This window comes from Carassius carassius, chromosome 17 (genome assembly GCF_963082965.1).
Source record: "Carassius carassius chromosome 17, fCarCar2.1, whole genome shotgun sequence".
Classification (NCBI taxonomy): Eukaryota; Metazoa; Chordata; class Actinopteri; order Cypriniformes; family Cyprinidae; genus Carassius; species Carassius carassius.
The window spans coordinates 3,205,652-3,229,932 of NC_081771.1; the positions used below are offsets into that span (position 1 = coordinate 3,205,652).

General features: G+C 35.1%; 1 protein-coding gene across 3 annotated transcripts in view; it reads left to right on the top strand.

Moving 5' to 3' along the window:
* Window positions 1-22,766, top strand: part of LOC132160759 (voltage-dependent calcium channel subunit alpha-2/delta-2-like) — a 302,784-nt gene extending 280,018 nt beyond the window's left edge. For 2 of the 3 annotated variants that reach the window (XM_059570442.1, XM_059570440.1), the window contains exons 15-39: window positions 2,165-2,254; window positions 3,127-3,192; window positions 4,374-4,448; window positions 4,524-4,598; window positions 4,720-4,791; window positions 5,226-5,297; window positions 5,381-5,442; window positions 6,414-6,490; window positions 8,341-8,358; window positions 11,923-11,983; window positions 13,795-13,892; window positions 14,673-14,763; window positions 14,890-14,952; window positions 15,069-15,172; window positions 15,817-15,918; window positions 16,410-16,504; window positions 16,892-16,939; window positions 17,111-17,182; window positions 17,270-17,422; window positions 18,605-18,657; window positions 18,813-18,868; window positions 18,960-19,083; window positions 19,161-19,270; window positions 19,820-19,902; window positions 20,160-22,766. In XM_059570442.1, the coding sequence (XP_059426425.1) occupies window positions 2,165-2,254; window positions 3,127-3,192; window positions 4,374-4,448; window positions 4,524-4,598; window positions 4,720-4,791; window positions 5,226-5,297; window positions 5,381-5,442; window positions 6,414-6,490; window positions 8,341-8,358; window positions 11,923-11,983; window positions 13,795-13,892; window positions 14,673-14,763; window positions 14,890-14,952; window positions 15,069-15,172; window positions 15,817-15,918; window positions 16,410-16,504; window positions 16,892-16,939; window positions 17,111-17,182; window positions 17,270-17,422; window positions 18,605-18,657; window positions 18,813-18,868; window positions 18,960-19,083; window positions 19,161-19,270; window positions 19,820-19,902; window positions 20,160-20,267 (2,028 nt within the window). In that variant the 3' untranslated portion in view covers window positions 20,268-22,766. The remainder of the gene's footprint in view (window positions 1-2,164; window positions 2,255-3,126; window positions 3,193-4,373; window positions 4,449-4,523; window positions 4,599-4,719; window positions 4,792-5,225; window positions 5,298-5,380; window positions 5,443-6,413; window positions 6,491-8,340; window positions 8,359-11,922; window positions 11,984-13,794; window positions 13,893-14,672; window positions 14,764-14,889; window positions 14,953-15,068; window positions 15,173-15,816; window positions 15,919-16,409; window positions 16,505-16,891; window positions 16,940-17,110; window positions 17,183-17,269; window positions 17,423-18,604; window positions 18,658-18,812; window positions 18,869-18,959; window positions 19,084-19,160; window positions 19,271-19,819; window positions 19,903-20,159) is intronic. The other variant, XM_059570441.1, reaches the window with a different exon arrangement.
* The last annotated feature ends 1,515 nt before the right edge of the window (window positions 22,767-24,281 follow it).

The following is a 24,281-nucleotide window of genomic DNA, read 5'->3' on the forward strand; positions in this document are numbered from 1 at the left end:
TATAGTTTACATTGTGCAGTGATACAAGCACTTTAGCCATTGAGCCAGTTATTATATTGTGTAATTTAGGCCTAACTAAACCCATAAAAAAAGATTGTTACTTGAAATAAAATACGATGAAAGATACAAAATGTTTTATTTTATTTCAGATAGTAAGGCAGCATTTCTCATTTTCATACAGTTTAACTTTTTTTTTTTAATTAAAATGGAATACAATTTTTTCTAAAGAAAAATTACTGAAACTTTACATTTAAAATGAAAATGGAAGATTTAAAAATAAAAAATAAATTCAACATTTTAATAAAAATTATAATACATAATACAAAAAATGTATAAAATATAAATCTATAATTTAGTTGAATAAAAGCATTGATTTATTTAAAAAGATATATTACTGATGCCATACTTTAGAAGGGTAGTGCGTATAGGATTATTTTGTCATATAATACATTTACGCTTAATATGAATTACTCACATGCTGTTTGCATACATTTTCAGACTATTCATTGAGTTGATTGTGAAAGTGTTCAGCTGGAAAAAGCTGCTGCTTTTACCTTTACTCTCTAACTGTATAACCTTAAAGTGTCACATTGTTATGTATAATGAGATCAGTATGAATATGAATTGTGCTCCTTTTTAATTGAGTTCATGAACGTTTATGGACAGACTGGAAATCTAGCAGCAATCTGTGCTGTGGCCTGCTGTGTCACTGCTCTTTATCCCCTCGTACCGCAGAGACCGCCATTACCGGCTCACCGCTGTTTACCTTTCTCCTTTCTCCCACATGAAAAGGTCCGGCTGTCATCGTCTCTGCTGAAATGTGTCCCCACGGCACGTTAAACGGTGTTTTAGTGAGCTAATAATAGAATAGGTTACGCTTGTCAGCATTTCCATGTTCCAGCAAGAAATAAAAGTGGCCTAATGCTGCCATTTCATCAAAAGGCCACACTTACACAAGACAAAATATTCCCCACATGAGCTTCTGGCCCTCCGTTAGCGGTGTTAAGATGTTGAAGCTGGAAGATTGCATTATTAAATGCGTTTTCTCGGCCCAGCATTGACATAGAGTGATGAAAGGTTCAGGTCAATCTCATAAAATCTCACCATAAACAGGAAAAAAGAAATCATATTTTGCGTAAAAACTCTCAAAGTCACAACAAACATGGACATTTTAGGAAATCTGAAAAATGTTTACTAAAAATGTCTAATAATAATTGAAAACTGAATAGTAAAATATAATAAAACATGGACATTTCTGCAGTAAAGTATCTTTAGGATTTATTTAGAATTATTAAAATTATTTAGTTAATAATTATTGTAGTGTGTGTGTGTGTGTGTGTGTGTGTTCATTTATTTACATATATTACATTTGGTATATTCATATATATATATATATATATATATATTCAACTTAATCTATAATATATATAATTATATAATATATTTTATTATCAAATTAATATATATATATATATATATATATATATATATATATATATATATATATATATATATATATATATATATAAACCCCCAACTACATGGAGATTTCCTAAAAAAAGACAAATTTTTATAGATAGATAGATAGATAGATAGATAGTTATAATATATACATATATATATATATATATATATATATATATATATATATATATATATATATAAGCCTAATTTTACCTTTTTTTTGACCCCATTCTTTCGACAGTTTTGAATGATGAACCTCCCGAAGAGTGTTGTGTTGAAAACAGAATTGTCATTTCTAAGCGTGTGCTTACGGCGACCCAACAAGTGTCGTACTGTGGCAGCCCACCCTGCCCCTCCAGAGCGAGAATGTGCTTTCTAACAGCTGTAATATGCTTTAATAGCTGCTTTATGATGATTTGTTACGGCTGGAAGTGCCTCTGTGCAGCTGGCTCTACTGGCCCCTCGGGCGGACGCTTTAACAGCGTGCTTCATGTAATGGAGCGGCGAGTCGCAGTCGTTTGCTTTATGACAGAGGGAGGTGTGGACTCCTGCCTTTAGTGTCACATTTAAGAGCTCAGAGTGTTATTAGTTGTAACCTGTTGAGAATGCATCGTTTCTGGCCGTGTTTGTTGTAAAACTGAGCTGCACTACAGTTCTTTTGATATATGTGTTGAATTCTTTGTGTGTTTTTTGTTATCAGGAGTATTTGGATGTTCTTGGACGGCCAATGGTTCTGGCTGGTGAACGGGCTAAACAAGTGCAGTGGACCAATGTTTACCAGGATGCTCTGGTATGGAAGATTTCCATCATCATCATCATCAACTCAAAATTGCACTGAATAATTTTGAATATGGCCAGTGCGATCAGCATGCACAGAATCTGAGCCACAGTTCAGAACAGGAATCGTTTTAGGCTGAAAACTGCTAAATAGCATATTGAAAATATAAAGTTGGATTTTATTGCATTTTTATTGCACTGCAGGCTGTCTAATTCCCAAATAAATCTTTTTTCTTTTGAATGATTCATTGGAATAGAACAGTCTGAATCAGTCAGATGACTCACTTTCGGAGTGAATCATCTTGGATGACTCACTCACTGAACCGCAGGTGTTATATTAAGTCTGAGTCATGAACTTTTTGAGATAAATGTTCATTTGTAAGGTTGGTAAAACTTTATTTTAAGTCTGCTGACTGACTTGTTGGATAAAAGTGAACTTAAATATACATATGCACAACAACGTTCTATTAACATAAGTGTTTTGTTTATAAACTGTTGAAGAAATGCTATTAGTTATTGTTTAGCGCGTTAGGGGTTTACCGCACCCCGCTGCAAGGACTGCATCTTTAGGAAACACTGAAATGCACGACACATGCCACTATTCATTGACTTGAGACTGAGAAACTGTTTCAGATTGGATTGTTAGTGGCGGCCACTGACTGTGATATTGTTCATTCTTTGTTTTCTTTCCAGAATGCACAAATTTGAATCTCCACAGCTAGTTTGCTTTGTCATTGACCGTATAATTTTACTTCGAGTTGGACGGCGGGTTTTATGCGGCAGCCTTTTATTCATGTGTGCAATGTACTGTGAACTTCCTTTAGTTCACAACCATAAAAACAAACATTTTATATGGCAGTATATGTTTTTGTATGTGTTTTACAGGGTTTGGGTCTCGTCATTACCGGCACAATGCCAGTCTTCAATCTCACCACTGACGGAGACTCCAAAGTAAGTCTTGAGAAGATTCCTGTAAATGAACAGTTAGTCATTTGTTTCTCGTTACCTGCAGGACGATACAAATTTTGCATTATGGACTTTTTGCATTATTAGTGTGATCACGTTCCAGTCTTAATTCTTAGCATGTTCCCTAACTGACATTGACAAACTGTTTGAGAGCGGCATGTTTCACAGTGGTGTTGAATATTGAATAGGGCTTGACTTTGACGCACAAGGGCGTTTGAGTGTGATTCAAAGTTCGGTTTGATGTTTAATATCATAAATAGTGCATGCAGTTGTATCTGAACACTAAAACAGTAGTTCAACTGTATGAATGTTGTTCAGTTACACAATCACATTTATCAGGCAAAACAATTCACAAACAGTATAACACATTTTTTGTCTCATTTTCTCAGAATTTGGACCATTTCTGTTCATAAATATTTTGATTATAATTTTTTTTATCACAATGAAATAAAATAATAATAGTATTTAGTATTTCACATTTGGCCACCTCCTTGTTTTCAAATGTTAACAAAATATGTCCATAATTAGCATATAATTTATATATATATATATATATACACTAATGAAATTGAAAGATTAATTAACATTTATTAACAGCATATGGATTTTGTAGCCTATATGTAATATGCATTTATTGTAACTGCCATCAGTTCCATGACTTCTGTTTCTAGGTAAACTGTATTTTGAACATTGTCTGTTTGGCTGAATGGTTCAGAATTGCATCAGTAGTGTTAGCACACATCTTTAATTTGTGCATTGATGGATGAGTAACCTTTCCATTAGATGATCAACTGTCCTGCCAGTGTGACTGATAAATGCAGAGCGCATTATAATTCAACACACTGCCTGTCGTCACATATCGGTTATTTTTCCTGGAGGGACATTCGCTTCTCGCTTTATTTGCTCTTCAATTTATGTCTTAAGCAGATGCCTTCTCACCAAAGCTATAATTTCATTTTTTACTTTGACAATGGTGATGATAACTGTGATACAGCAACTCATTGTGTATAACATAAAATTTTGAGAAATGCTTGTTTGACAAACAGTTCACTGTCCAAGCATTTTTTGATTTGACTGTTAGGTTTTCTGTAGTTCTGTCAAATGTCAATCCTGCCCCCTTGTGGTCTTTTTTTGTGTTTTTCAGTCTGTTGGTTTCTTTATTGCAGAATCAGTTGATTCTTGGTGTCATGGGTGTAGACATCGCCCTCAATGAAATTAAAGAACTCACACCAAGATATAAGGTATGTCAAATAAATCTCTTTTTCACTTATTTTTATTTTTGCTCATCAGTTAATAATTTGCATCTCTGTACACAGCTTGGAGCCAATGGTTACACGTTTGCCATAGATCCCAATGGTTATGTGCTGCTGCACCCCAACCTACAGCCTAAGGTGAGCATTTGAGTTTGTCACTTGTTTATAGACTTTACATTTAGTCCAAAATATAGTTATTTTGTTTTTCTACCTTCCATCTCTGTTCAAATAAATATTTTTTCCTAATGGATTTGTGTAGATCATTAACTTCAGAGAGCCGGTCACATTGGACTTCTTGGATGCTGAACTTCCAGATCGCAGCAAGGAGGAGGTAAACATCTCTACAATGAGTTCTCCCTGCAGATGTTCCAAACACATTATTAAAATGTCATTAAATTACTCTTCAGACAACATGGCTGAGTTTAGCTGAGTAGGACGTGTTTCTGGATGAAGAGCGTTTTTAATTTTTTCTCTTGGAACAAAATTCCCCAGATTTTTAATGAATGTCATTAATGTCACAGTATCACAGTTTTTACTGTATTTTTGCTAAAATAAATGCATGGTGAGCATAAAAGACAAAAACATAAAAAAAAAAAAAAAAAAAAAAAAATCTTACCAACCTCAAACAAATCTGACCTTTTGAACATTAGTTAACTGGAAATTTTTACTGTGACTTGAGAAAGTCATAGCTTGATTTTAAATCATCTTTAAATCCCTTCAATGTGTTTACAATCCAAGAATGATCTTGTATTTATCTTGTTGTAGATCCGCCGTCAAATGATTGATGGCAAAGCAGGACAGAGGAGAATCAGGACACTGGTGAAGTCTGTGGATGAGGTGAGTCACATGACCTCTTATTAAATATAATGGCATACAGTGGTTGGTTTGTGATGTGCTGCTGTTTTTGTGTGTGTTTTCAGCGTTACATTGATGAGGTCCAGAGGACATACATATGGAGTCCAGTGGAGGGTACTGATTACAGGTCAGTACGAAGCACTCACTCTTTCAGACTATGTTTCTGTTGATTTCAGTCACTTTCTCTCTACATCCTCTTGGCTTTAGACTGTAAAACATTCAATGCATTTTTGTTGAAATGAGTCATGCATTTTAAGTGACATACATAACCTGCCAAAATTAGCAGTATAGGTTCTCTAAGTTGATCTTTTCAGCAGGGCATTTTGGAAATGGAGAATTATTCCAATGAATTTACATGCATTTACATACATGCTTGTTCAGAAAACGCTGTTCATTCATCTCAGTAAATGAAACTGTATCAGCACTTTCTCTCTGTAATATAGTGTCTTTGCAACCGTGTCAAAAGTAGAATTTATCTCTGTGTGTGTGTGTGTGTGTGTGTATTATACAACAATATTTGAATATAAAAATATTTGAAAAAAAATTTCTTACGCAGTATTTTTTCTAATTTTCCAGTACAAATATCAAAACATTCTTAAATCTATCAAGATATATTTAATTAAGAAGCAAAATTTACATTTACATTTAGTCTTTTAACAGACACTTTTATGCAAAGTGATTTCAAAATGAGGAAAATGAAAGCAATCAAAATTATATAATAAATAAAAAGAAAACAGATAGGATAGAAAAAGAATAGAGCAAGCGAGTGTTAGAGGCCTTTTTGCTTTTGTTAATTGTATAATAAATAAATAAAAATAGATTACAAAAAGATTAGAGAAGCTAGTGGATTTGCTTTATTTTCCTTACCCTTTCACGGTGTTTAATTTTTTTTTCAGAACAGAGAAGTCATTTTGTTTCTCAAGTAATTGTATGCTGATTTACGAATCTTTAGATAGTTGCACTGAAAGACGAGACATTTTATGTAACATTTCATGCGATACATGCTTTAAAAAAGCAGGATTGGTTGTTCGTTTGAATCCTAGAAATTGCCAGATCATATGCAAAGGATGTTCAAATTCTTCCTTTCCTTCCTCGCAGTCTCGGTTTAGTTCTGCCGTCCTACAGCGAACACCACATCAAGGCCAACCTGAGTGACCAGATCCTCCAGGTCCAGTGTAAGTACCAGGGGCAGGCTAACGCCAAGCCCACGTACCTTTCTTTCTTCCCAAAGAGACTTCCTGTTCCCTCTTCCCACCCCTCTCGTCCAATCAACGGAAGCCCCTCCCCCTTACTCTGACATCACAGCAGCGCCGGGTCCGAGCGTGGATTCCCGGGAAAGCGAGAGTGGACGTGTTCTTCTGTGAAACCCCACCCCACCTCCTCCCTCTTCCCTCCTGTCCTCATGCTGTTCTGTACTGAGGTGATTTTTCTTTCCCTGCACGGATGCAAAGAAAAAACCCTCACTAAAAACCAGAGAGGTGAAAGCTGTGGTTTTACTGTGTTTACTGAGTTGAAAATAATGGTGACCATGTGCTATTATTTTTTCTTTTGCCAAAACATTAAAAAATGCTCTCGTCTTCTCTCTCACAATGACGATTCTGAAGCATCTTTTGTCTGGACAGATTTTGTGTTTTTGTTTTTGTTAGCGAGATGTGAAAAGAGGCATGTTTTTGCCTTTCACTGTGTGCTTTATGTGTTCTGTTGTGTTTATTATTTGCTTTGATTCGTGTGGATGCTCACTGTGATGTAATGTTTGCTGGCAGCTTTGGAATCAGTCAATAAATAAGAAAAAAGGTATCCCACAATGCCCCCTGATGGGCCATTGTCCCGCACGTGAGATGGAACGCCTTTGGTTTTCCTTTCTTTCCTTGTTTGTTTTTCGTTGTTTATTTATGTTGTATTTAGTTCATTCATTTGATCTTAAGGTAATTTGTTGATTCTAGTCAATTTCTGTTGTTTATTTGTGTGTTTCACATGTTTTTATTCTCTTCCATTTGTTCTTTAGTTCTTTTGTTTGATCTTTAGTTGTTTTTTCTGCTTTTCCTTTGATGTTGCTCATTTGATCTTTCATTCTATCGCTTTTGCTTGCATTTTTGTTCTTTTTTGTTTGTTCATTTGGTCCCTAGTTTGTTCTTTCTTTCTTTTTCTTCAGTCTGTTTTTGTGTATTTTTCACTTGTTCATTATTTCGTTCCTTTATTTTGTTTTTGTTGCTTTTGTTCCTCCTTGGTTTTATCTTTGTTCTTTTGTGCCATTCTTTCATTCTCTCTTACTTGATTGTTTCACTTTTGTACATTCATCCATCTCTTTTATTTGATTCATTTATATCTCTTATAGTTCTCCCCATCTTTCTTTCTGTAATTTGTTCTTTAGTTTAATTTTAGTTCTTTCACATGTTGTATTCAATCTTTTTGGTTTTAGACATATTGTTTTTGTTTTTTTTTGTATATTTAATTTATTATTTTGTGAATTTTTGGAATTTTGTTATTTCAGTTAGTTTGTTCCTTTTTTGTTTGTCGTTTCTTCTAGTTCTTTTTTGTTGTTTTTAGTATTACCTTTAGTTTGTTGTTTAATTTTTGTTGCATTTTGTTTATGCTTTCATTCCTTTTTGGTTTGAATATAGTTCTTTCTTTCTTTCTTTCTTTCTTTTTTATTTCCAGAGCGTTCCTCTCTTCTTAGCTCATATGTGATTCTCATTATGTAACATATCATTTTTCTCCATGTTTCTTCATGCGGTGAAGATTCATCAGTTATGATTCACGTGTCCTCAGATGTTCTCTCCTCGTCTCCGTCCTCGTGGAGTTCATTCCCTGCCTCCGTCTACTTGTTGCATATATTCTTTGCGATGTGTCATTCATTTTGGTTTCCTGTTCTCAGTTGTTCATTACTGTTTTGACTGACTTGATTTTCCTTCTTTTAAGAAAAACAATATTTTTATTCAAACAGTCATTGAATAAAATATTGTCTGTGACCCCCCTCCTCCCCTTACCCGTCCCCCCTGTTTCTTTTCTGCTCTCTCCTCCTCAGACGGATCAGTCTTCAAGGGCAAGTATACACCATATTGGTCCAGTACCTTTGTTACTCTACTTCCTTCCTCGTACCCTTGTCCTGAACTCCCCGCTGATGCCCACCTCCACCTGTTCCAGCCTGCTTGCCTCCTCTGTTCCTCCTGCCCGCCTTGCCTTCAAGACCTCCTCTTCCTCTCTCTCCTCCTCTTCCTCACTCACTCACCCACCCACCCTCTTGCTGCGGTCTACACCCACATCTTTCTCTTTTCTCCTTTTCAAACTCTCTCTCTCTCTCACACTCTCTCTCTCTCTCTCTCTCGGCTCGGACATCCTTTAAGGTCTCTCCCTGACATCTCCTGAAGAAGAATAAAATATGATCTTTGTCTCACTGTCAAACGTATTTCTAATCCCTGTGTCCATTACGTTTGGGAATATTCTCCTCCATCTGTCTCCTCCTCCTCCTCCCCTCTTTATTCGTCAGTGACGGTGTTAAATCCTCAGATTGGTGCATTTGCTGTAGAAATTGTCAGTTTTTACAGCTAGTAAAAGTTCTACTCTAGTCATGTTGATGCAGTATTTAGTTTGAAAGCACCCCTAACGTAAACTTTAGACTTTCACTAGTACAAGTTATTAGTACAGGTATGAACTTATTGTGGTCGTCATTGAGAAGTTATGTTTGCACGTTGAGTGTAGCATATTATTGTCTGTTTGTTCTGAAATGTTTAACAAAAAATGAGAACTCATCATTTACTCTCCCTCATTTTGTTCCAAAATCAGTTGACTGACTTTCTTCCATTACAAACAAAATGATGTCTTTTGCAGAATTGTCATGTTGCTCTTTTTAATTATATAATGCATGTCAATATCCAAAAATTTTAAAAAGCACTATAAATGTATTACAAAACATAGTTCATTATTGTGTGCTAAATCTTTTAAAGTAATATAAAAGCTCTGTGTGAAGAACCAACCAAAATCATTAAGACTTTATTGTAATCAGTTATTTAAAAATGAATCTATTGCCCACAAAACCATCTTATGACTTGTATCATATGAGAGAGAAAAAAAAACTTGAATATTGAATAGAAAACTGACATGAACCTCTATTATGGTACTATTTTAGGTGTTAGTGTAATGTTATGTATTTCTTAATGTTTTTAATTGTTTTTTATATATTTTTATTTTTATACATTCCTTTATTTAATATATTCATTTTCATTTTAGTTTGAGATAAGTCACTTTGTTAGTGTGCTTTTGTCATTTTTATAATTTGTTTTTATATATTTCTATTCAGCTTTAATTTAATTTTAGTAATTTCAGTATTTATATTTTATTTTATTTCAGCTCTATTTACATGAAAAAAGACATTTGAAATAGTTTGATTTTTAAGCCAAGGTAAAAAGAAAGATTATATACGTACGGTATTAAATATGCAATAGTAATTCTAAGTGTTTGACAAAGGAATTAAAAATAATAAAGACATTTTAAATAATCAGAAAATGCATAAGAAATAATACAAATTAACAATAAAAAGCAAAAACAAAAAATACTAAAAAGTAATAAAAACAAATAAGAATAAAAGAGAAAAATCTATATAAATAAGATGATACCGTGTAATCAGCAGTAATTCAGTAAATATACAGCTAAAATCTTTTTAGTCTGGATTAAAATGTGGCTACTAGTTTTAGTTAACACTTACAATGTGCCCTTGATCACTACATGCTTTCACTGTATAGAAAAGAGCAGCTTGAACATCCTCCAAAACATCTCTTGTTGTGCACCACATAGGTTTGAGGGTGAATAAATGATCTTCCATTAAATCATAAACATTGAGCAGAAATGTTTGCCATTTGTTAGCCTCTAAGACTTAAAGGTGTCTATTATCATGTAATGTTGTCTTTAGTTTAGCCAGCCAGTTTATTCCCTAAGGTTGTCTCTTACTATTCGTATAATCATCAGTTCATGTTCTGGAATGGACAGGAATAGGTTACAGAGGAATTTGCTAGATGGCCTCCTTTAGGTCCTCTCTTGTTGTTTTGGGGATGGAGCGCTTGGGTTGTTTGTCGTCCTCCTCTTACACCCTGTGTTCTCATCAGCTTGACCCCTATGTACATCTATCACCCCCCAGACTGCCACCGCAGACGCTCCGCTGCATCTTCACTTCTCCTGAGCTGGAAGTGCAAGACAGTGTGGAGGGAAAAACTACCTGGGCACAACAGTGATGCATATATTACTGTGGATATTTATTGGGTGCATATATTCACATGGACATTTATTGAATACATACATTTAAATGTATACACACATATATTTTTATACAGAGTAATGCAACATTTGCTGCTTGTATACTTTCTTTACATCATTATTTGTTGAATATCAAGTCCTAAACAACACAGCCCTGCATCCTGAAAACAAATTCTGCTGATTTGCAAAAAAACGAAAAAGAAAAAAATCCTATTTTGATGATGGTGAGTTAAAAATATCTATCTATCTATCTATCTATCTATCTATCTATCTATCTATCTATCTATCTATCTATCTATATATATCCTTTTTTTTGTCACACCTTATAAATAGTCAAATGTAAAACGCTTAAGTTTAAATGACAAAAATAAGTATTACAAATGTATAATTTAACTTTTTCACAAAGGAGTGGAGAAATATGTTCAAAATACTTGATTTGATATCAAAGAACACAAGCTTTTTCACAAAATCTGTCATTTTCTCTCACAGTCTGGATATCTGGCTCATGTTTGCATTTTGTTCTGCCACTGGCCATAATTCTAACCCTGAAATCAGGATTAGCCATAAAATAATGTGATACATGTGAAAATTTACTGAGAATTGAACAATAAGTTCGTGTCTTTGTCTGTTGATAAATGACTTCTTCACCTTACAAATGGTTGTCAGAAGCAAAATGCTACAAAATGCATCATATTTTGTAAGGACGTGTCACACGTTTAAGCAAAACAGGCACTAGTTTTGGAATCAGCACCTTGAAATCAGGATGTCTTTCAGCAGTATGATGCAGGACGGTGTGGTGGATAACATGAGGATAGTGTGTAGTGGATCAAACTGGGTTGCCCTCTCTCTTCCCCTCCACAATGCTGGGCACTTTCTCTGATTGAGTCTCTGGAGGGGCTCTGCAGTGCCAGTCTGAGGGGTGATCACTTCCATCAGGACCCCTGCCTCACCCACTCCCAGCTAAACGGTTGGCCATGTTGATGCCTGTTGAAAAAGAAAGCGGCATGCCACGCACTTCGTGGGAACGGTGTCGGAGAACTCGCTTCGTCTCAGTGTGTATCCCGAGGGTCAAGCCAGTTCTCCGACTTGCAAAAGAACGAAATTCGGACGAAATTCAAATCAAGCTAAAAGTGTCTGCTTTCCAAATTACTCCATTATTTTGGCCAGTGCGACTCCATTGAAGGCACCATAGTGGCTAACGCTGGTATTCCCCCATGATTCCTCAGTGTTGCAATGGTAACGCCCCCACTGCGTTCCTGCACCTTTTGAAGAGCAGCTGACGTTGATTTGTCTCTCAGAAGCCTCCCTGTGTTCTCCGTCCTCCGCTTCCCCTGGATAATCTTGCCCGTTTCTGTTGCAGATTTTGAGTCTCTCCTGCCAAACACTTTTGAGTCAGAGGGACATGTGTTCATTGCCCCCAGGTAGCTTTGTGTGTCCTCTTGAAGCCACATTCGTGTTTTTGTGCATACGTCCATCACTAACTTTTCAACATACCGTAGTCACTGTAGTCTGTGTGTGTGTGCTGTGCGTAACGTGTCTTTCCATTTTAACCCAAGTCAATGTGTTTATTTGTTGTGTTTTGTCTGCCGAAACTCCTCATCGTCACCCGCAGGAAAGAAAAATCTTGTTAATATCTCAGTTGTATCTGCTAGACAGCATTAAGAGTAAATGGAGACTTTTAGTGTTCTGGGTTTATCACATGAACAGTCTTAAAAAATAACAGTTCTTTACTCTCATTGATGGTTCCATGAAGAAGCTTCAACATCCATGAAATCTTTCTGTGCAACAAAAGCTTCTTTATAGAGGTTCTTCTGATTTTTTACATGTTCTTGATACTAAGATTTTTTTTTTTTTAATGTTTGCTGAAAGCTTCTTTATTAAACCAAAACGGTTCTTTAAAGGATTAATTCACACAAAAATGATAAATTTGCTGTAATCTCCTTCAGGTCATCCAAGATACTCTTATTTTATCATTTTTTTAAACCATTCTAAATATATCATTATAAATGTGATTTTTATTTCTTTTTACAAACTTGAGAAACAAGTTGATCATATTTTCTGTGGTGAAGATTAAGCTGCCAATAAAGCATAATTTGTTTTAATCCTGGAAAACTCCTGCTTTTTACATTTTTATCCTGAGAAAAAGACATCCGTAATCTTACATAATCACACGTGTCTCCTTTAGCTTCAGAAAAGCTCTCAATAATGTCACAAATTGTGATTCGATTTTTCAAGATACCAAAGTCTGCCATTACTGTAATTTTAAAATGTAATGTACTGTACTGTAATACTCTAACTGTACACCAACTTTGTATTTTTCCTAAACAATGTAAAGGCACACAAAGATCAGTTCATACTTGAAGCGTATCTGAAAGCCAGGCTATGCAAGCGCAGCCTCTGAGCAGTAAATATTCCTCTGGGTGGTCTGCTGTCATGGATCTGTATCTTCTGATGTTCAGTTGATTCTCTCATGTCTTCTCCACATTTCATCGCTGCATGGCGTTCTCCTCACTTCCTTACATACGGCATCAGTATCAAGGGGCAGGGTGACTTTGGTTTGCATGTTAAAGCACTGATGGATCTAGAGAAGTTCATGTGCATGCGTGTCTGTGTTTTTAAAGCATTTACACTCCAAAATCATGTTCTCGGTCAATAGTTTTGTTATGTTTTCCAGTAAAAACATCCCTGAACAAGATGAATTTACCTGAGAAGCCAAATTGCAATAATTATGACTTATTTTTAGAGAACATGTCTTAAATATAAGTTGAATTACTTAAAAAAAAAATTCACTCACAGGTTGCTAGTACATTTCACAAATAATTACAGAATAACTGCAAATAACACATCGAATTGTTAATGAAATTTTAAAGTAGAAAAACTGAAATAGAAGTAGTGTTTGTTTTGTTTATAACTTCCAGCTTTTTTACAGCGTGTGTTTTAGACCAAATGCATTGCAGTGTTACTCTGTTAGATTGGTCTTGTTTTAAGGATGTTTTTGGTATTTTTAATGGAAAACCAGACAAAGATACTGGTTAAGAATCCTTTTTGCACTGCTGTTATGTTTTATGTATGTAATTGTGATGTTTTGTGTGTTTAAGATGTTTACATGAATGTGAAATATTGGTCAATGCAGCTGTCTGTTAAGGGTTTACAGTCTATAATTGAACTGTTTATGATGTTCATCTTTATCAGAGAGAGTTTTCCAGTGTGGAATGATGTGTGTTTTCCTCAGGGAATACTGCAAAGACCTGGAGCTGTCGAACAACAACACAGAGTTCCTCCTCAACTTCATCGCTCTGATGGAGAAGGTCACGCCGGACTCCAAACAATGTGAGGCTCTCAGATCTTGTGTGAATTTTTCAAGGACTTTGTTTCTTTTTAAAGTACTTTCTGAAAGTAATTTTCAGTTGAGTGTTATTCAAATGTCACATGTTCCTGCTAAAAAGAACATCTTAAACCAGGTCTGAACAGGTCTGTGGGTTTTAGCGAGAACTGTCGGCTGTAAGACCAGCTGAGACAACCTTGAAGCATTAATAAAGCAGTTCTTTTTTAAAATGTAGTTTTTATTTGAATTTCAGTTAGTTTTCCTAATTTTCTTTCTTTTTTTTTTTATTTGTAAAAATAAATCAAATTAATAATTAAAATATTAATCAAATTAAACAAGCTAAATTTAAAATGCATTAAAAAACTAATTCGATACATCATTATACTGTAATACAGAGAATGTCAAGCATGAATATAAATAGTTTTAGTAATTTTCTTATGCACTTTTGTCATTTTTATTACGTTTAGTTTTTTTTAATAATTTGTATTTCATTTTAATTTTAGTCATTTTATTATTTCAACTTATTTCAGTAAGTTTCCAATGTAACATTTCCAATTTCCTAATTTAGAAGCTTTACATTTCATATTAAATTTTTATATTCTGTATTCTATACTTCTATACTTATTTTGACTTTATTTCATTCACCAAATATATATACGACAAAAACAACACTGACTGTAATGCACATCCTGATTCTCTCTCTTTAACAATTCTTGAACTCAAAACCATCTTGTTTGAAGATATCAGCTCATATGTCATAATATTATCATCGTTATTCCACACAGGTGACAATTTCTTGCTGCATAATCTGATCTTGGACACAGGCATCATTAAAGAGCTGGTAGATAAAGTTTGGAAGAACAAGGACCTCAACACGTACGTTCATATTCAGGATGAACCACCGAAATTCCTCAGATGCATTAGTAGCCTGACACGTTTATGAGGCATTAACCTAGAGCTAGTGATAAATGTGAAAGAGTATGTGTGTTTGTGATGCTGTAGGTATGGCTTTATGGCGGTCTTTGCAGCCACAGATGGAGGCGTCACTCGAGTTTTCCCTAATAAGTGAGTCTTGTTCCTTCTCCTCTATTTGTCATTGTGTTGTTTCAAATAGCTGCAAATATTTGTGTGTGTGTGTGTGTGTGTGTGTGTGTGTGTGTGTGTGTGTGTGTGTACATCAGGGCCTCTGAGACCTGGGAGGAAGATCCAGAGCCTTTTATTGCTAGTTATTACCGTCGCAGTCTGGACAACAAAGGCTACATGTTCAGAGCCCCCTATCGCACCGGTGAGAGAAACACACCGCACATGACTGCACACTCTATACCCTCATACAATCATCTCAAGTGTCATTGAAATAATATATTCAATTTGAAAAAAAAAAAAATATTGAAGTAAAAATAATTTGTATAAAATATAATTAAATATAATTTATAATCATATACATTTATACAGTACATATATATACTGTGTGTGTGTGTATGTATATATATATATATATATATATATATATATACAGTTGTGTTCATAAGTTTACATACCCCATGCAGAATATGTAAATATATGAACAATTTTAACAAAATAAGAGCACTCACGAAAATTGCATGTTATTTTTTTATTTACTACTGTCCTGAATAAGTTATTTCACATAACAGATGTTTATAAAATAAAATAGCTGAATTTATTAAAAAAAAAAGAATAACTGAATTAATAAAAATGAACTTGTTCAAAAGTTTACATACCCTTGAAGCTTAATACTTTGCATAATATAATTAATTAGCAGAATACAGTACTCTTCCATTGTTTGATTAATTTACCAAATTCAGATCATCTAATTACTACAGTTATTACAGTATCGTTTATATAATATTCATTTCATGGTTAAATAGTTTTCAAGAGCTGCTTTTTTTTTGGTTTTGTTTTGGTGTCCAGCCAATGATGAATCCATACTGAATCCAGAGAACGACACCATCGGCATTCTGGTTAGCACTGCAGTGGACGTGACCATAGGAAGCAGAAACCTGAAACCTGCAGGTGAAATACAACTTCACGTACACTGTATGTGACTCAGAGACGTGCAGATGTCTGCCCCTCTTGGAGAAACTAATTGTCAAATGTCAAACTGGAATTCTTTGGGTGTTATTAGTACGAACAACAGATATGGTCCACATAGAGGCCTTTTGAATCAGACAAATGGCATGTTTACCAACATTGATAATGCATTAGCATATTACAATGAATTCTGAAGGATCATGTGACACTGGAGATTGGAGTAAATCAGCTTTGCATCACAGACATTAATTATATTTTGAAGTATTTTGAAAGAAAAAACTATTTTAAATTGTAATAATATTTCACAATTCTGTATTTTTGATCAAATAAATGCAGCCCTGATGAGCGTACAAAATATTTTTTATGTAAAGGGAACAGCTGTAAAAGATAGGTGGAAACTGGTGAAATGGTAAAGACCATAAAGGTTTTAATGTTTCTCTTTCTCATTCTGTTTCTGTCTTGCATTCTCTCAGTTCTGGGTGTGAAGCTTGATCTTGAGGCATGGACAGACAAATTCAAGATCCTGGCGAGCAACCACACCAACAGCAACCGGCAGAGCTCTCAAACAGTAAAATACACACATACACACGCTCACACACACACATGTTTGTTTTTGTGAAAAGTTGGGACATCCCATAGGCGTAATGGTTTTTATACTGTACAAACTGTATATTCTATGGCCCTACACCAACCCTACACCTAACCCTAACCCTCACAGGAAACTTTGTGCATTTTTACTTTCTCAAAAAAACTCATTCTGTATGATTTATAAGTGTTTTGAAAAATGGGGACATGGGTTATGTCCTCATAAGTCACCCTCTCCTTGGCATACCCATGTCATTATACAGAGTTGTGTCCTGATATGTCACAAAAACAAGAGCACACACAAACACACTTTTCTCTATATGTATGCCTATACACAAGCTGCTGTAATACTGTTGTTTCTGTCTGACAGTGTGGACCCACCAGTGGCTGTGAAATGGACTGTGAAGCCAACAGTGATGTAAGAGACTCTTAATGCACTCAGATCAGTCAATACTGAGATCTATAGCACACATTCACATCCCTCTTTTCAGAGTTTGTCCATTAACCGTAACCGACTGATCTAGTGATTTTCCATTAAAATGACTGATTAATGATGTGTTTACTTAAAGCCATCCGTCTTTCTTCGCAGGACTTGCTTTGCTATCTGATAGATGACGGCGGCTTCCTCGTCATGTCCAATCAGAAAGACTACTTGAATAAGGTCAGGACGTTTAACAGGGAAGAAATGTGAAAACAGACTGTCTGTGCTGTTGTTTTTCACTCTGTACTCTTCCTCTTCTGTCTGTAGATCGGGATGTTCTTCGGCGAGGTCGACGCCACCCTCTTTTACGCCCTCTATAACAACTCCTTCTACAGACGCAAGCAGTCTTACGACTATCAGTCGGTGTGTGACCCGGTGCCCAGCAGCAACACAGGGGCCGCCCCGCGAGGAGTGTTTGTGGTACGAGTCATGCCTGCGCTTACATGCATCCTAATAATACCATCTGAATCTCAGTCGGACACCCGTAATAAATCTAAATGAAATCTGATTGAAAGGGCTGGTATAGATTTTACACAATATTTGAAATATGAAAATATTAGCTACGTAAACTTTGAACCCTGACTACTATTGTAATTGAATACACAAACACTTTTTCGCACATGTGCAGTTAAGAACTTTTTAAGACCGAGTAAAGAAAATATAGGGAATTAATGAAAGGAAATGCAATACATCAATATCGAAATCTAAATGTCTTTACTTGCTAAATATTTGATAAAAAGCATATTTTGGATATCACTGATGTTTTGCTTGTAATGGATATAATGCATACATAATTAATATTTGAATCATTGCATATAAGCAGTACATTCAAAATCTGCAGTTGGATTGGTTTGTACAATGCTGTGTTACTTAAACTGAAATGAAACTCTGGATGAGCAATTAACTGAAGTAAAATAAGTTAGAATTACTCAAATTGAAATGCAAATTAAAAAAAATTATAAACTTTAAAAACTTAATAAAACTAAAAAAAATTCAAATCACAAGGTACATAATGAAATTAGCTAAAATTAATAATATTAATAACTTTTTTACAATAAAAGGTAATACAAAATATTATTATAAAAGGGATAGTTTGGGTCCTTGTTTCTGATTGGCTGAGTCAGGTTCAAAGCCGTTGTAAATTACTCTACAAACATACACCTTTGTTTACTTCTGTGTGTTGCTCAGAAATTATTTTATTGCAACCACAACTGTTTCTGAAGAATTACATTATTTGGTGGAAGAATACTGTTTTTATTGTCATTACACTTTATTTGCTCTGTTTTATTTTGTGAAACTTTAGTACGTATATGGAATAACTGTTTTACAAAAGCAATAAGCCCAGTGAAGCCGTGGTTTACAGTAAATTTATAACATCTAAGGGGGTTTTAGGCACTCTGTAATTTACTGTAAACCACGGCTTCTTGGGCTTTATTGCTTTAATGATTACTATAATAGTATATAAATAATACTACAATAACTGACTGAATTAGATTGGGGCATGAATAAATGGATAGATGATGAATAGATGGATAAAGAGATGTGTGTATTTGGATGGATGATGAACTGTGGCATGATCAAATGTCATGTGTTTCCTCTCAGCCTACTATCGCCGACGTGTTAAATGTTGCCTGGTGGACGTCAGCAGCTGCCTGGTGAGAGTTTCTTTTACAGTCAATTATAATGACTGAGCTCAATGATGTAGTAACTTGTAAACAAGGAGTGTGTGTGTGTGTGTGTGTGTGTGTGTGTGTGTGTGTGTGTGTGTGTGTGTGTGTGTGTGTGTGTGTGTGTTTGTTGTACTCTATAGGTCACTGCTGCAGCAGATGCTCTATGGGTTTGCCTATCAGAACTGGTTCATGACAGGTGTGTGACATTTACTTCGATTTTCAAAGGTCATGTAAATGTTTAAGCAAATCAATAAGAAGACTAATCTAACATGTGTGTGTAAATGCAGTTGAGGTGGATGCTGAAGGCCTGGAGTCTAGACAGACCAGCTGTGTGACAGTACAGACACAGTTTTACTTCAGTAACATCAGTAGCTCCTACAACATACTGCAGGACTGTGACAACTGCTCCAGGTCAGACCCACGGCCAATATACATTGCATATATACAGCTCAAAGTCTCTTATTAATGAGCATGTGTCTGTTTTACAGGTTAATTCATGCTAAGAGAATAAACAACACTAACCTGCTGTTTGTGGTGGCTGAAAAACTGTCCTGCGACTCCTGTGAAATAGAGAAACTGTCTCAGGTGGAGACAGAATGTATCCTTTGCCATAAACATGCATTTCTTGCATTGGTTTTAATTTGATGCAATGTATACTTTTGTTCAAACGTTTGGGGATAAATGCGTTTATTTCATCAAAAATACAAAACAACTTGAATGCATACCTAATATAACTGTTTTCTATTGTAATATCTATACAAATATAATTGATTTCTGTGATCAAAGCTGAATTTTCAGCATCATTACTGCAGTCTTCAGTGTCACATGATCTTCAGAAATCATTCTAATATACTGATTTGCTGCACAAGCAACATTTATTTCTTTTTATCAGTGTTTAAAAGTTGTGCTGCTACCTATTTCTTGTATAAACTGTGATAAATTGTTTTTTTTTCAGGATTTATTGATGAATAGGAAGTTCAAAAGAACACTGTTTATTTGGAATAGGAACATTCTGTAGCAATACAAATTTCTTTACCGTCACTTTCGATCAATGTAATGCCTTCTTCCTGAACAATAAGACTCAATAAAAAACTCACTAACCCCAAATTTGCTAAGAAGATGTTCCTTAACAGCCTCTGTTTCTCAGATAAAGAAACAAATACATGCGAGACAATAGCCACAGCTCGCTATAGAAAAGGAACCACCACCTGTTTCGACTACAGTGTTTTAGTAAGTACACATGCACATTTACACTTGTTTATTCAAAGAAATATTACAGAATATTTACAACTGAATGTCTATGGATGGCATAATGAGTTCTGTAAACTCCGCCCACAAGAATAACATCAGTAATGCATAACCAAGACATCTATTTTTGACTGAAGAATAATTAAACTTTAGAATAAGTGCCTAAATATTTTTCTGCGTTTAAACCCATCAGAACATGAATAGTGCATTAATAAACCATTTCTCTGATTCTCTTCCAGGAGAACACATCAGACTGTGGGCGGGGTCACTCGTTCCGCCCCTCCGTACTCACTTTACTCCTCCTCCAGCTCCTCCTCCTGTGTGTTGTGGCCCGCCCCTCTGTTTAACTCCATCCTGCAGTCCTCCTCTCCCTTCTTCTTGTCTCCTTAATTTCTCCTTTGTCTCCCCGTTGCTCTAGTCATAGGTAATATAAAGGGACTTCCTCCTGCCCTTATATGGAAGCCCAGTCGTACTGCTTCTTCCACTTAGCTTCACAGGTTGTTGCTTAGTGACCGTTGCAGAACTTTGTTGTCTCCTGCCAATCAAGAGCATTTGTGGGAGGAGCTTAAAGTGTCTTTACGAAAACAGGAAGCTAGCGATGTGACGGCCTTCTTGGATCAATGAAGAAATGGTGGAAAATGACACGGACTGTTCCCTCCTGCCCTTGTGGCAGAAAAGGGGTCGGGTTTCGTTTGACTCCACCACTAAAGGGGAAATGTCATCATCATCATCCTCATCTTCATCCTGTAAGCCATGTCACGAGGCTACAGGACATTCTGACACCGTCTAGCTTCCAGTAACAAGAAAATAACCCAATAAGAGCAGAACTTTAAGCGATTCTCAAAAAAATATCAATAACAACATGTGAGTATTAAAAACATACCTCCATATATTAGGGTAGTTAACGAGGAAGGAAGGATGATAGATGATATTTATTCAATTATCTTTTGTTAATTTATGCACTATATCTACTTCTTGCCAAAATGAGACTTGTTGTGTGGTCTAATTTTTCTAGCCAAATTAGGAGGTAAGAAAACCACAGAAAAAGAAAGTAGAGAAATTAAAGAGGTATCACACCATTGCTTCATCAGTCACAAGGGCTTCATAGATGTATTATTTCTATTTATATCACGACCCTGATCCAATTAGGTTAGGCTTTTAATTTGTGTTAATTATCTTTATCACAAGGTAAACTATATTGATGCCTCAGTAATATAATATTTGCAGCTAATATGTAATAGTTGCGTGTGTGCATTTTTAAAGGACTAGTTCACCTAAAAATTAAACAGTTTTGTGTATTTTTCATTCATTTATTTATCCCAAACATGCTGTTAGTTTTACACCAAATGAGAATTGTTTAAGATCAGGATAGAGTGACTATGATTTCCAGCTTAAAAAAAAAATCCATAAAAGACCCAAAAAAGCAGTCTGTATTAGGTTTTCTAAAGTCATATGATAGTTCAGTGTAATGAAAACACCAAAACCTATTGTACAGCCTTGGAAGACTTGGAATATCGCATATAAATCACTTTTATTTCTCCTCTTTGTTTTTTCTTTGTTTTTTGAGGGGTCAATGTGTACTGTTATTGAATGGAACATATTTAGGTGAACTGTTCCTTTAAATAAGATGGGATGTGATAATGAAGAGATTTTTGATGGATTGAAATGCAGTTTGAGTGTTTTTAGCGCTGATATCTGTTGCAGTCTCTGTAATTCTGTCCTGTACAGTTTTTCACAATCTCAGAATGTCAATCACATATTGCATCTGATCACATCACAACACATGCTGTTTGTTTGCACCATTATTTGCACTGATGGACTTGTCTGTGAATAGTAATAGTAACCATGATCCTAATCAATATGACCATTCATGTAGAAGAATTATTTTTATTTTTCATATACACATAAGGGCCAAAACATATCTACTGTAGATATGTAGGCTGGATAAAATGTTCAGTAATGTGTTGATGCAATCCAAGCATTTGAATTTGAGTATGTTTCAGGCCTCAGTATCTGTCATGACATTATATCTTATGTTGAAATGTTAATAATGCGATGAAACTTAAGCAGAAACCCTTGTTTTGGGCCCTGCATCAACCTTCTTTTAGCTGTGCCTTGATGAACTTTTATATTGGACAGCTTCGCTATCAGTCAGTTCAGTGCAGTAAAAGTCTTTCATGGGCCTTAAAACTCACAGGTTGTGTTCAACACAGAATACTATCACACTGCATACTATATTCTTCATATTATTAAAACAAAATACTTTTTAATATTCTGTAATGAACATTTTTATGCTTTGTTCTGGTCACACCAACACAATATTTACCATGTTTAGCCTCGGCCAAATTAAAAAAAAAGTTATTTTACCAAAGTTTATTTAAAAAAGTCTGGTTGAAATATCAAGTCAAGAGTGAAATGGTTGATTTTGCTTCCGGTCATTCTCCAAATTGGAAATGGCAGTCAAGTTGAGTGCATTGCATTGTGGAATACTGTATTTCATGTAATGCATATTATGATAAATGTAGTTCCTCAAGTATTCTATACATCTAGAAAACCTGCATACTATGTGTAATGAGCATACAGTATGGCTAGAATGCTATTCTGAACGCAGCCAGTGTCTCCAAACATTGTCACCTTACTGATATAAGGGAATTCTATTCATTTTTTACATTTACATTATTATTGAGGTGCAGTATTTGCCATAACCTTGAGCTTCATCCCTGCAATGTACACAGACTTGATGAGCACCTTATGCATTTATTTTGTCAGCAAACGGAGCTAAATCTCAACCTCTGTGACTGATTCTGAGCTGCACGTTTGGCATTTTAGTCACCATCACCTTCAGTGCTTCTATAAAAAGCTCCCTGGCAAGACGTTTTAAAAACAGCCCATCGGTTTTAGAATTTTCTTTGTAAGAGCTTCTCACTTTTGGCAAAGTAGGTGTTGGATTTGAACGGACTGCTCTTCATAACCTCAGTCCATCTCTGGCTTCCCAACAGAGGCGGATCCTTACATAAATATAGGAATGGCTTTACTGCTGTAGTTTATTTGTCCGGTAAATAGAGAGCGAGAGTTTATTTTAGGTGTGCTGATGGTTGAGGAAGTGAATCTGTGTTTGCCGTTATGTGAAATAACTGTGAAAATAGATGATTTTATGAGAAGTATTGTCAGTTGTTGGTGTTGAAGGAATGATCTGTGTCAAACGAATGTTAAAAATCTGTCTGTCTCGAGGCAAAATCTGTTAAAGCCTGTTTTAGTCACCTGTGCAATTTTAAAAGACAGCACTTAACATGTTAAACATTCCCTCTGTCTGTCTGTTTAAAGAGTTAGTTCACCCAAAATGGATCATTTATTCACCCTCATGTCGATCCAGACCTGTAGGACATTCATTCATCTGTAGGAAACAAATGTATGGAAAGGACATCTCCATTTATTTTATGAATGAAAGATGACATAGGTTGAGTAAATGAGAATTCATTATTTATTTTCTGTCAGGATGTCATGTATTTTATACACACCTTATCTGAGAGGTGAAAATGCATGTGTGATGCTAGTGGACACGAATCTTTGTTTGTCATCCACCTTCAGAACTGATTGGTTAGAGAAATTTCAAATATACATGTTACGCTTCATTCAGTGGACTGTACATATCACTAATATTTGAACTTGAATGCAATCCTCATCCTGACAATATCGCATATGATTCCTGTTTATAACCCAGAACCCATCTACAGTATGAATATATATTTTAGACCCCACTGAGACACGGAAATGGAAAAACACAATTTCTGAAATATAAGTGCAAGGTCATATGTGGTACTGTAATAAGACAACAAAAAAAGTTTTAAACAGACTGTTTAAGCTTCAGTATGATGTGCGAATTTTAAGGGGATATTTCACCCAAAAATAAAAGAATTAAAAAAAAAAAATCATCATTTACTCACCCTCAAGTTTTTCCAAACCCAGTAATAGACAAAATATAAGTGTTTTCATATAAACCATAAAAAATATAGCAACCAGAGGCTTTCAAGCTCTTAAAAGGACATAAATGCCATAAAGCTTGTCCATATGTCTTGTGAACTATATTACAAATAACAGAGAAGAATTTATTTTATCTGTTTAAAAAAATGGTTCGTAATCACATGAGAATGAGTAAATGATGACAATCTTAATTTCTGGATGAGCTATCCCTCTAACTCACAACTTTAATGTTGTAACATGTTAAATGGCTAATGCGTACCTCTTTCTTTACCTGATTATGGAAACAATCTGCAATTATATTTCATATCAGGGCAAAGAGCGCTTCGAAAAGTGGAAATATGCCTTGTTCTTTATTCTGGTGAGTTGTTTTAAAACTTTGC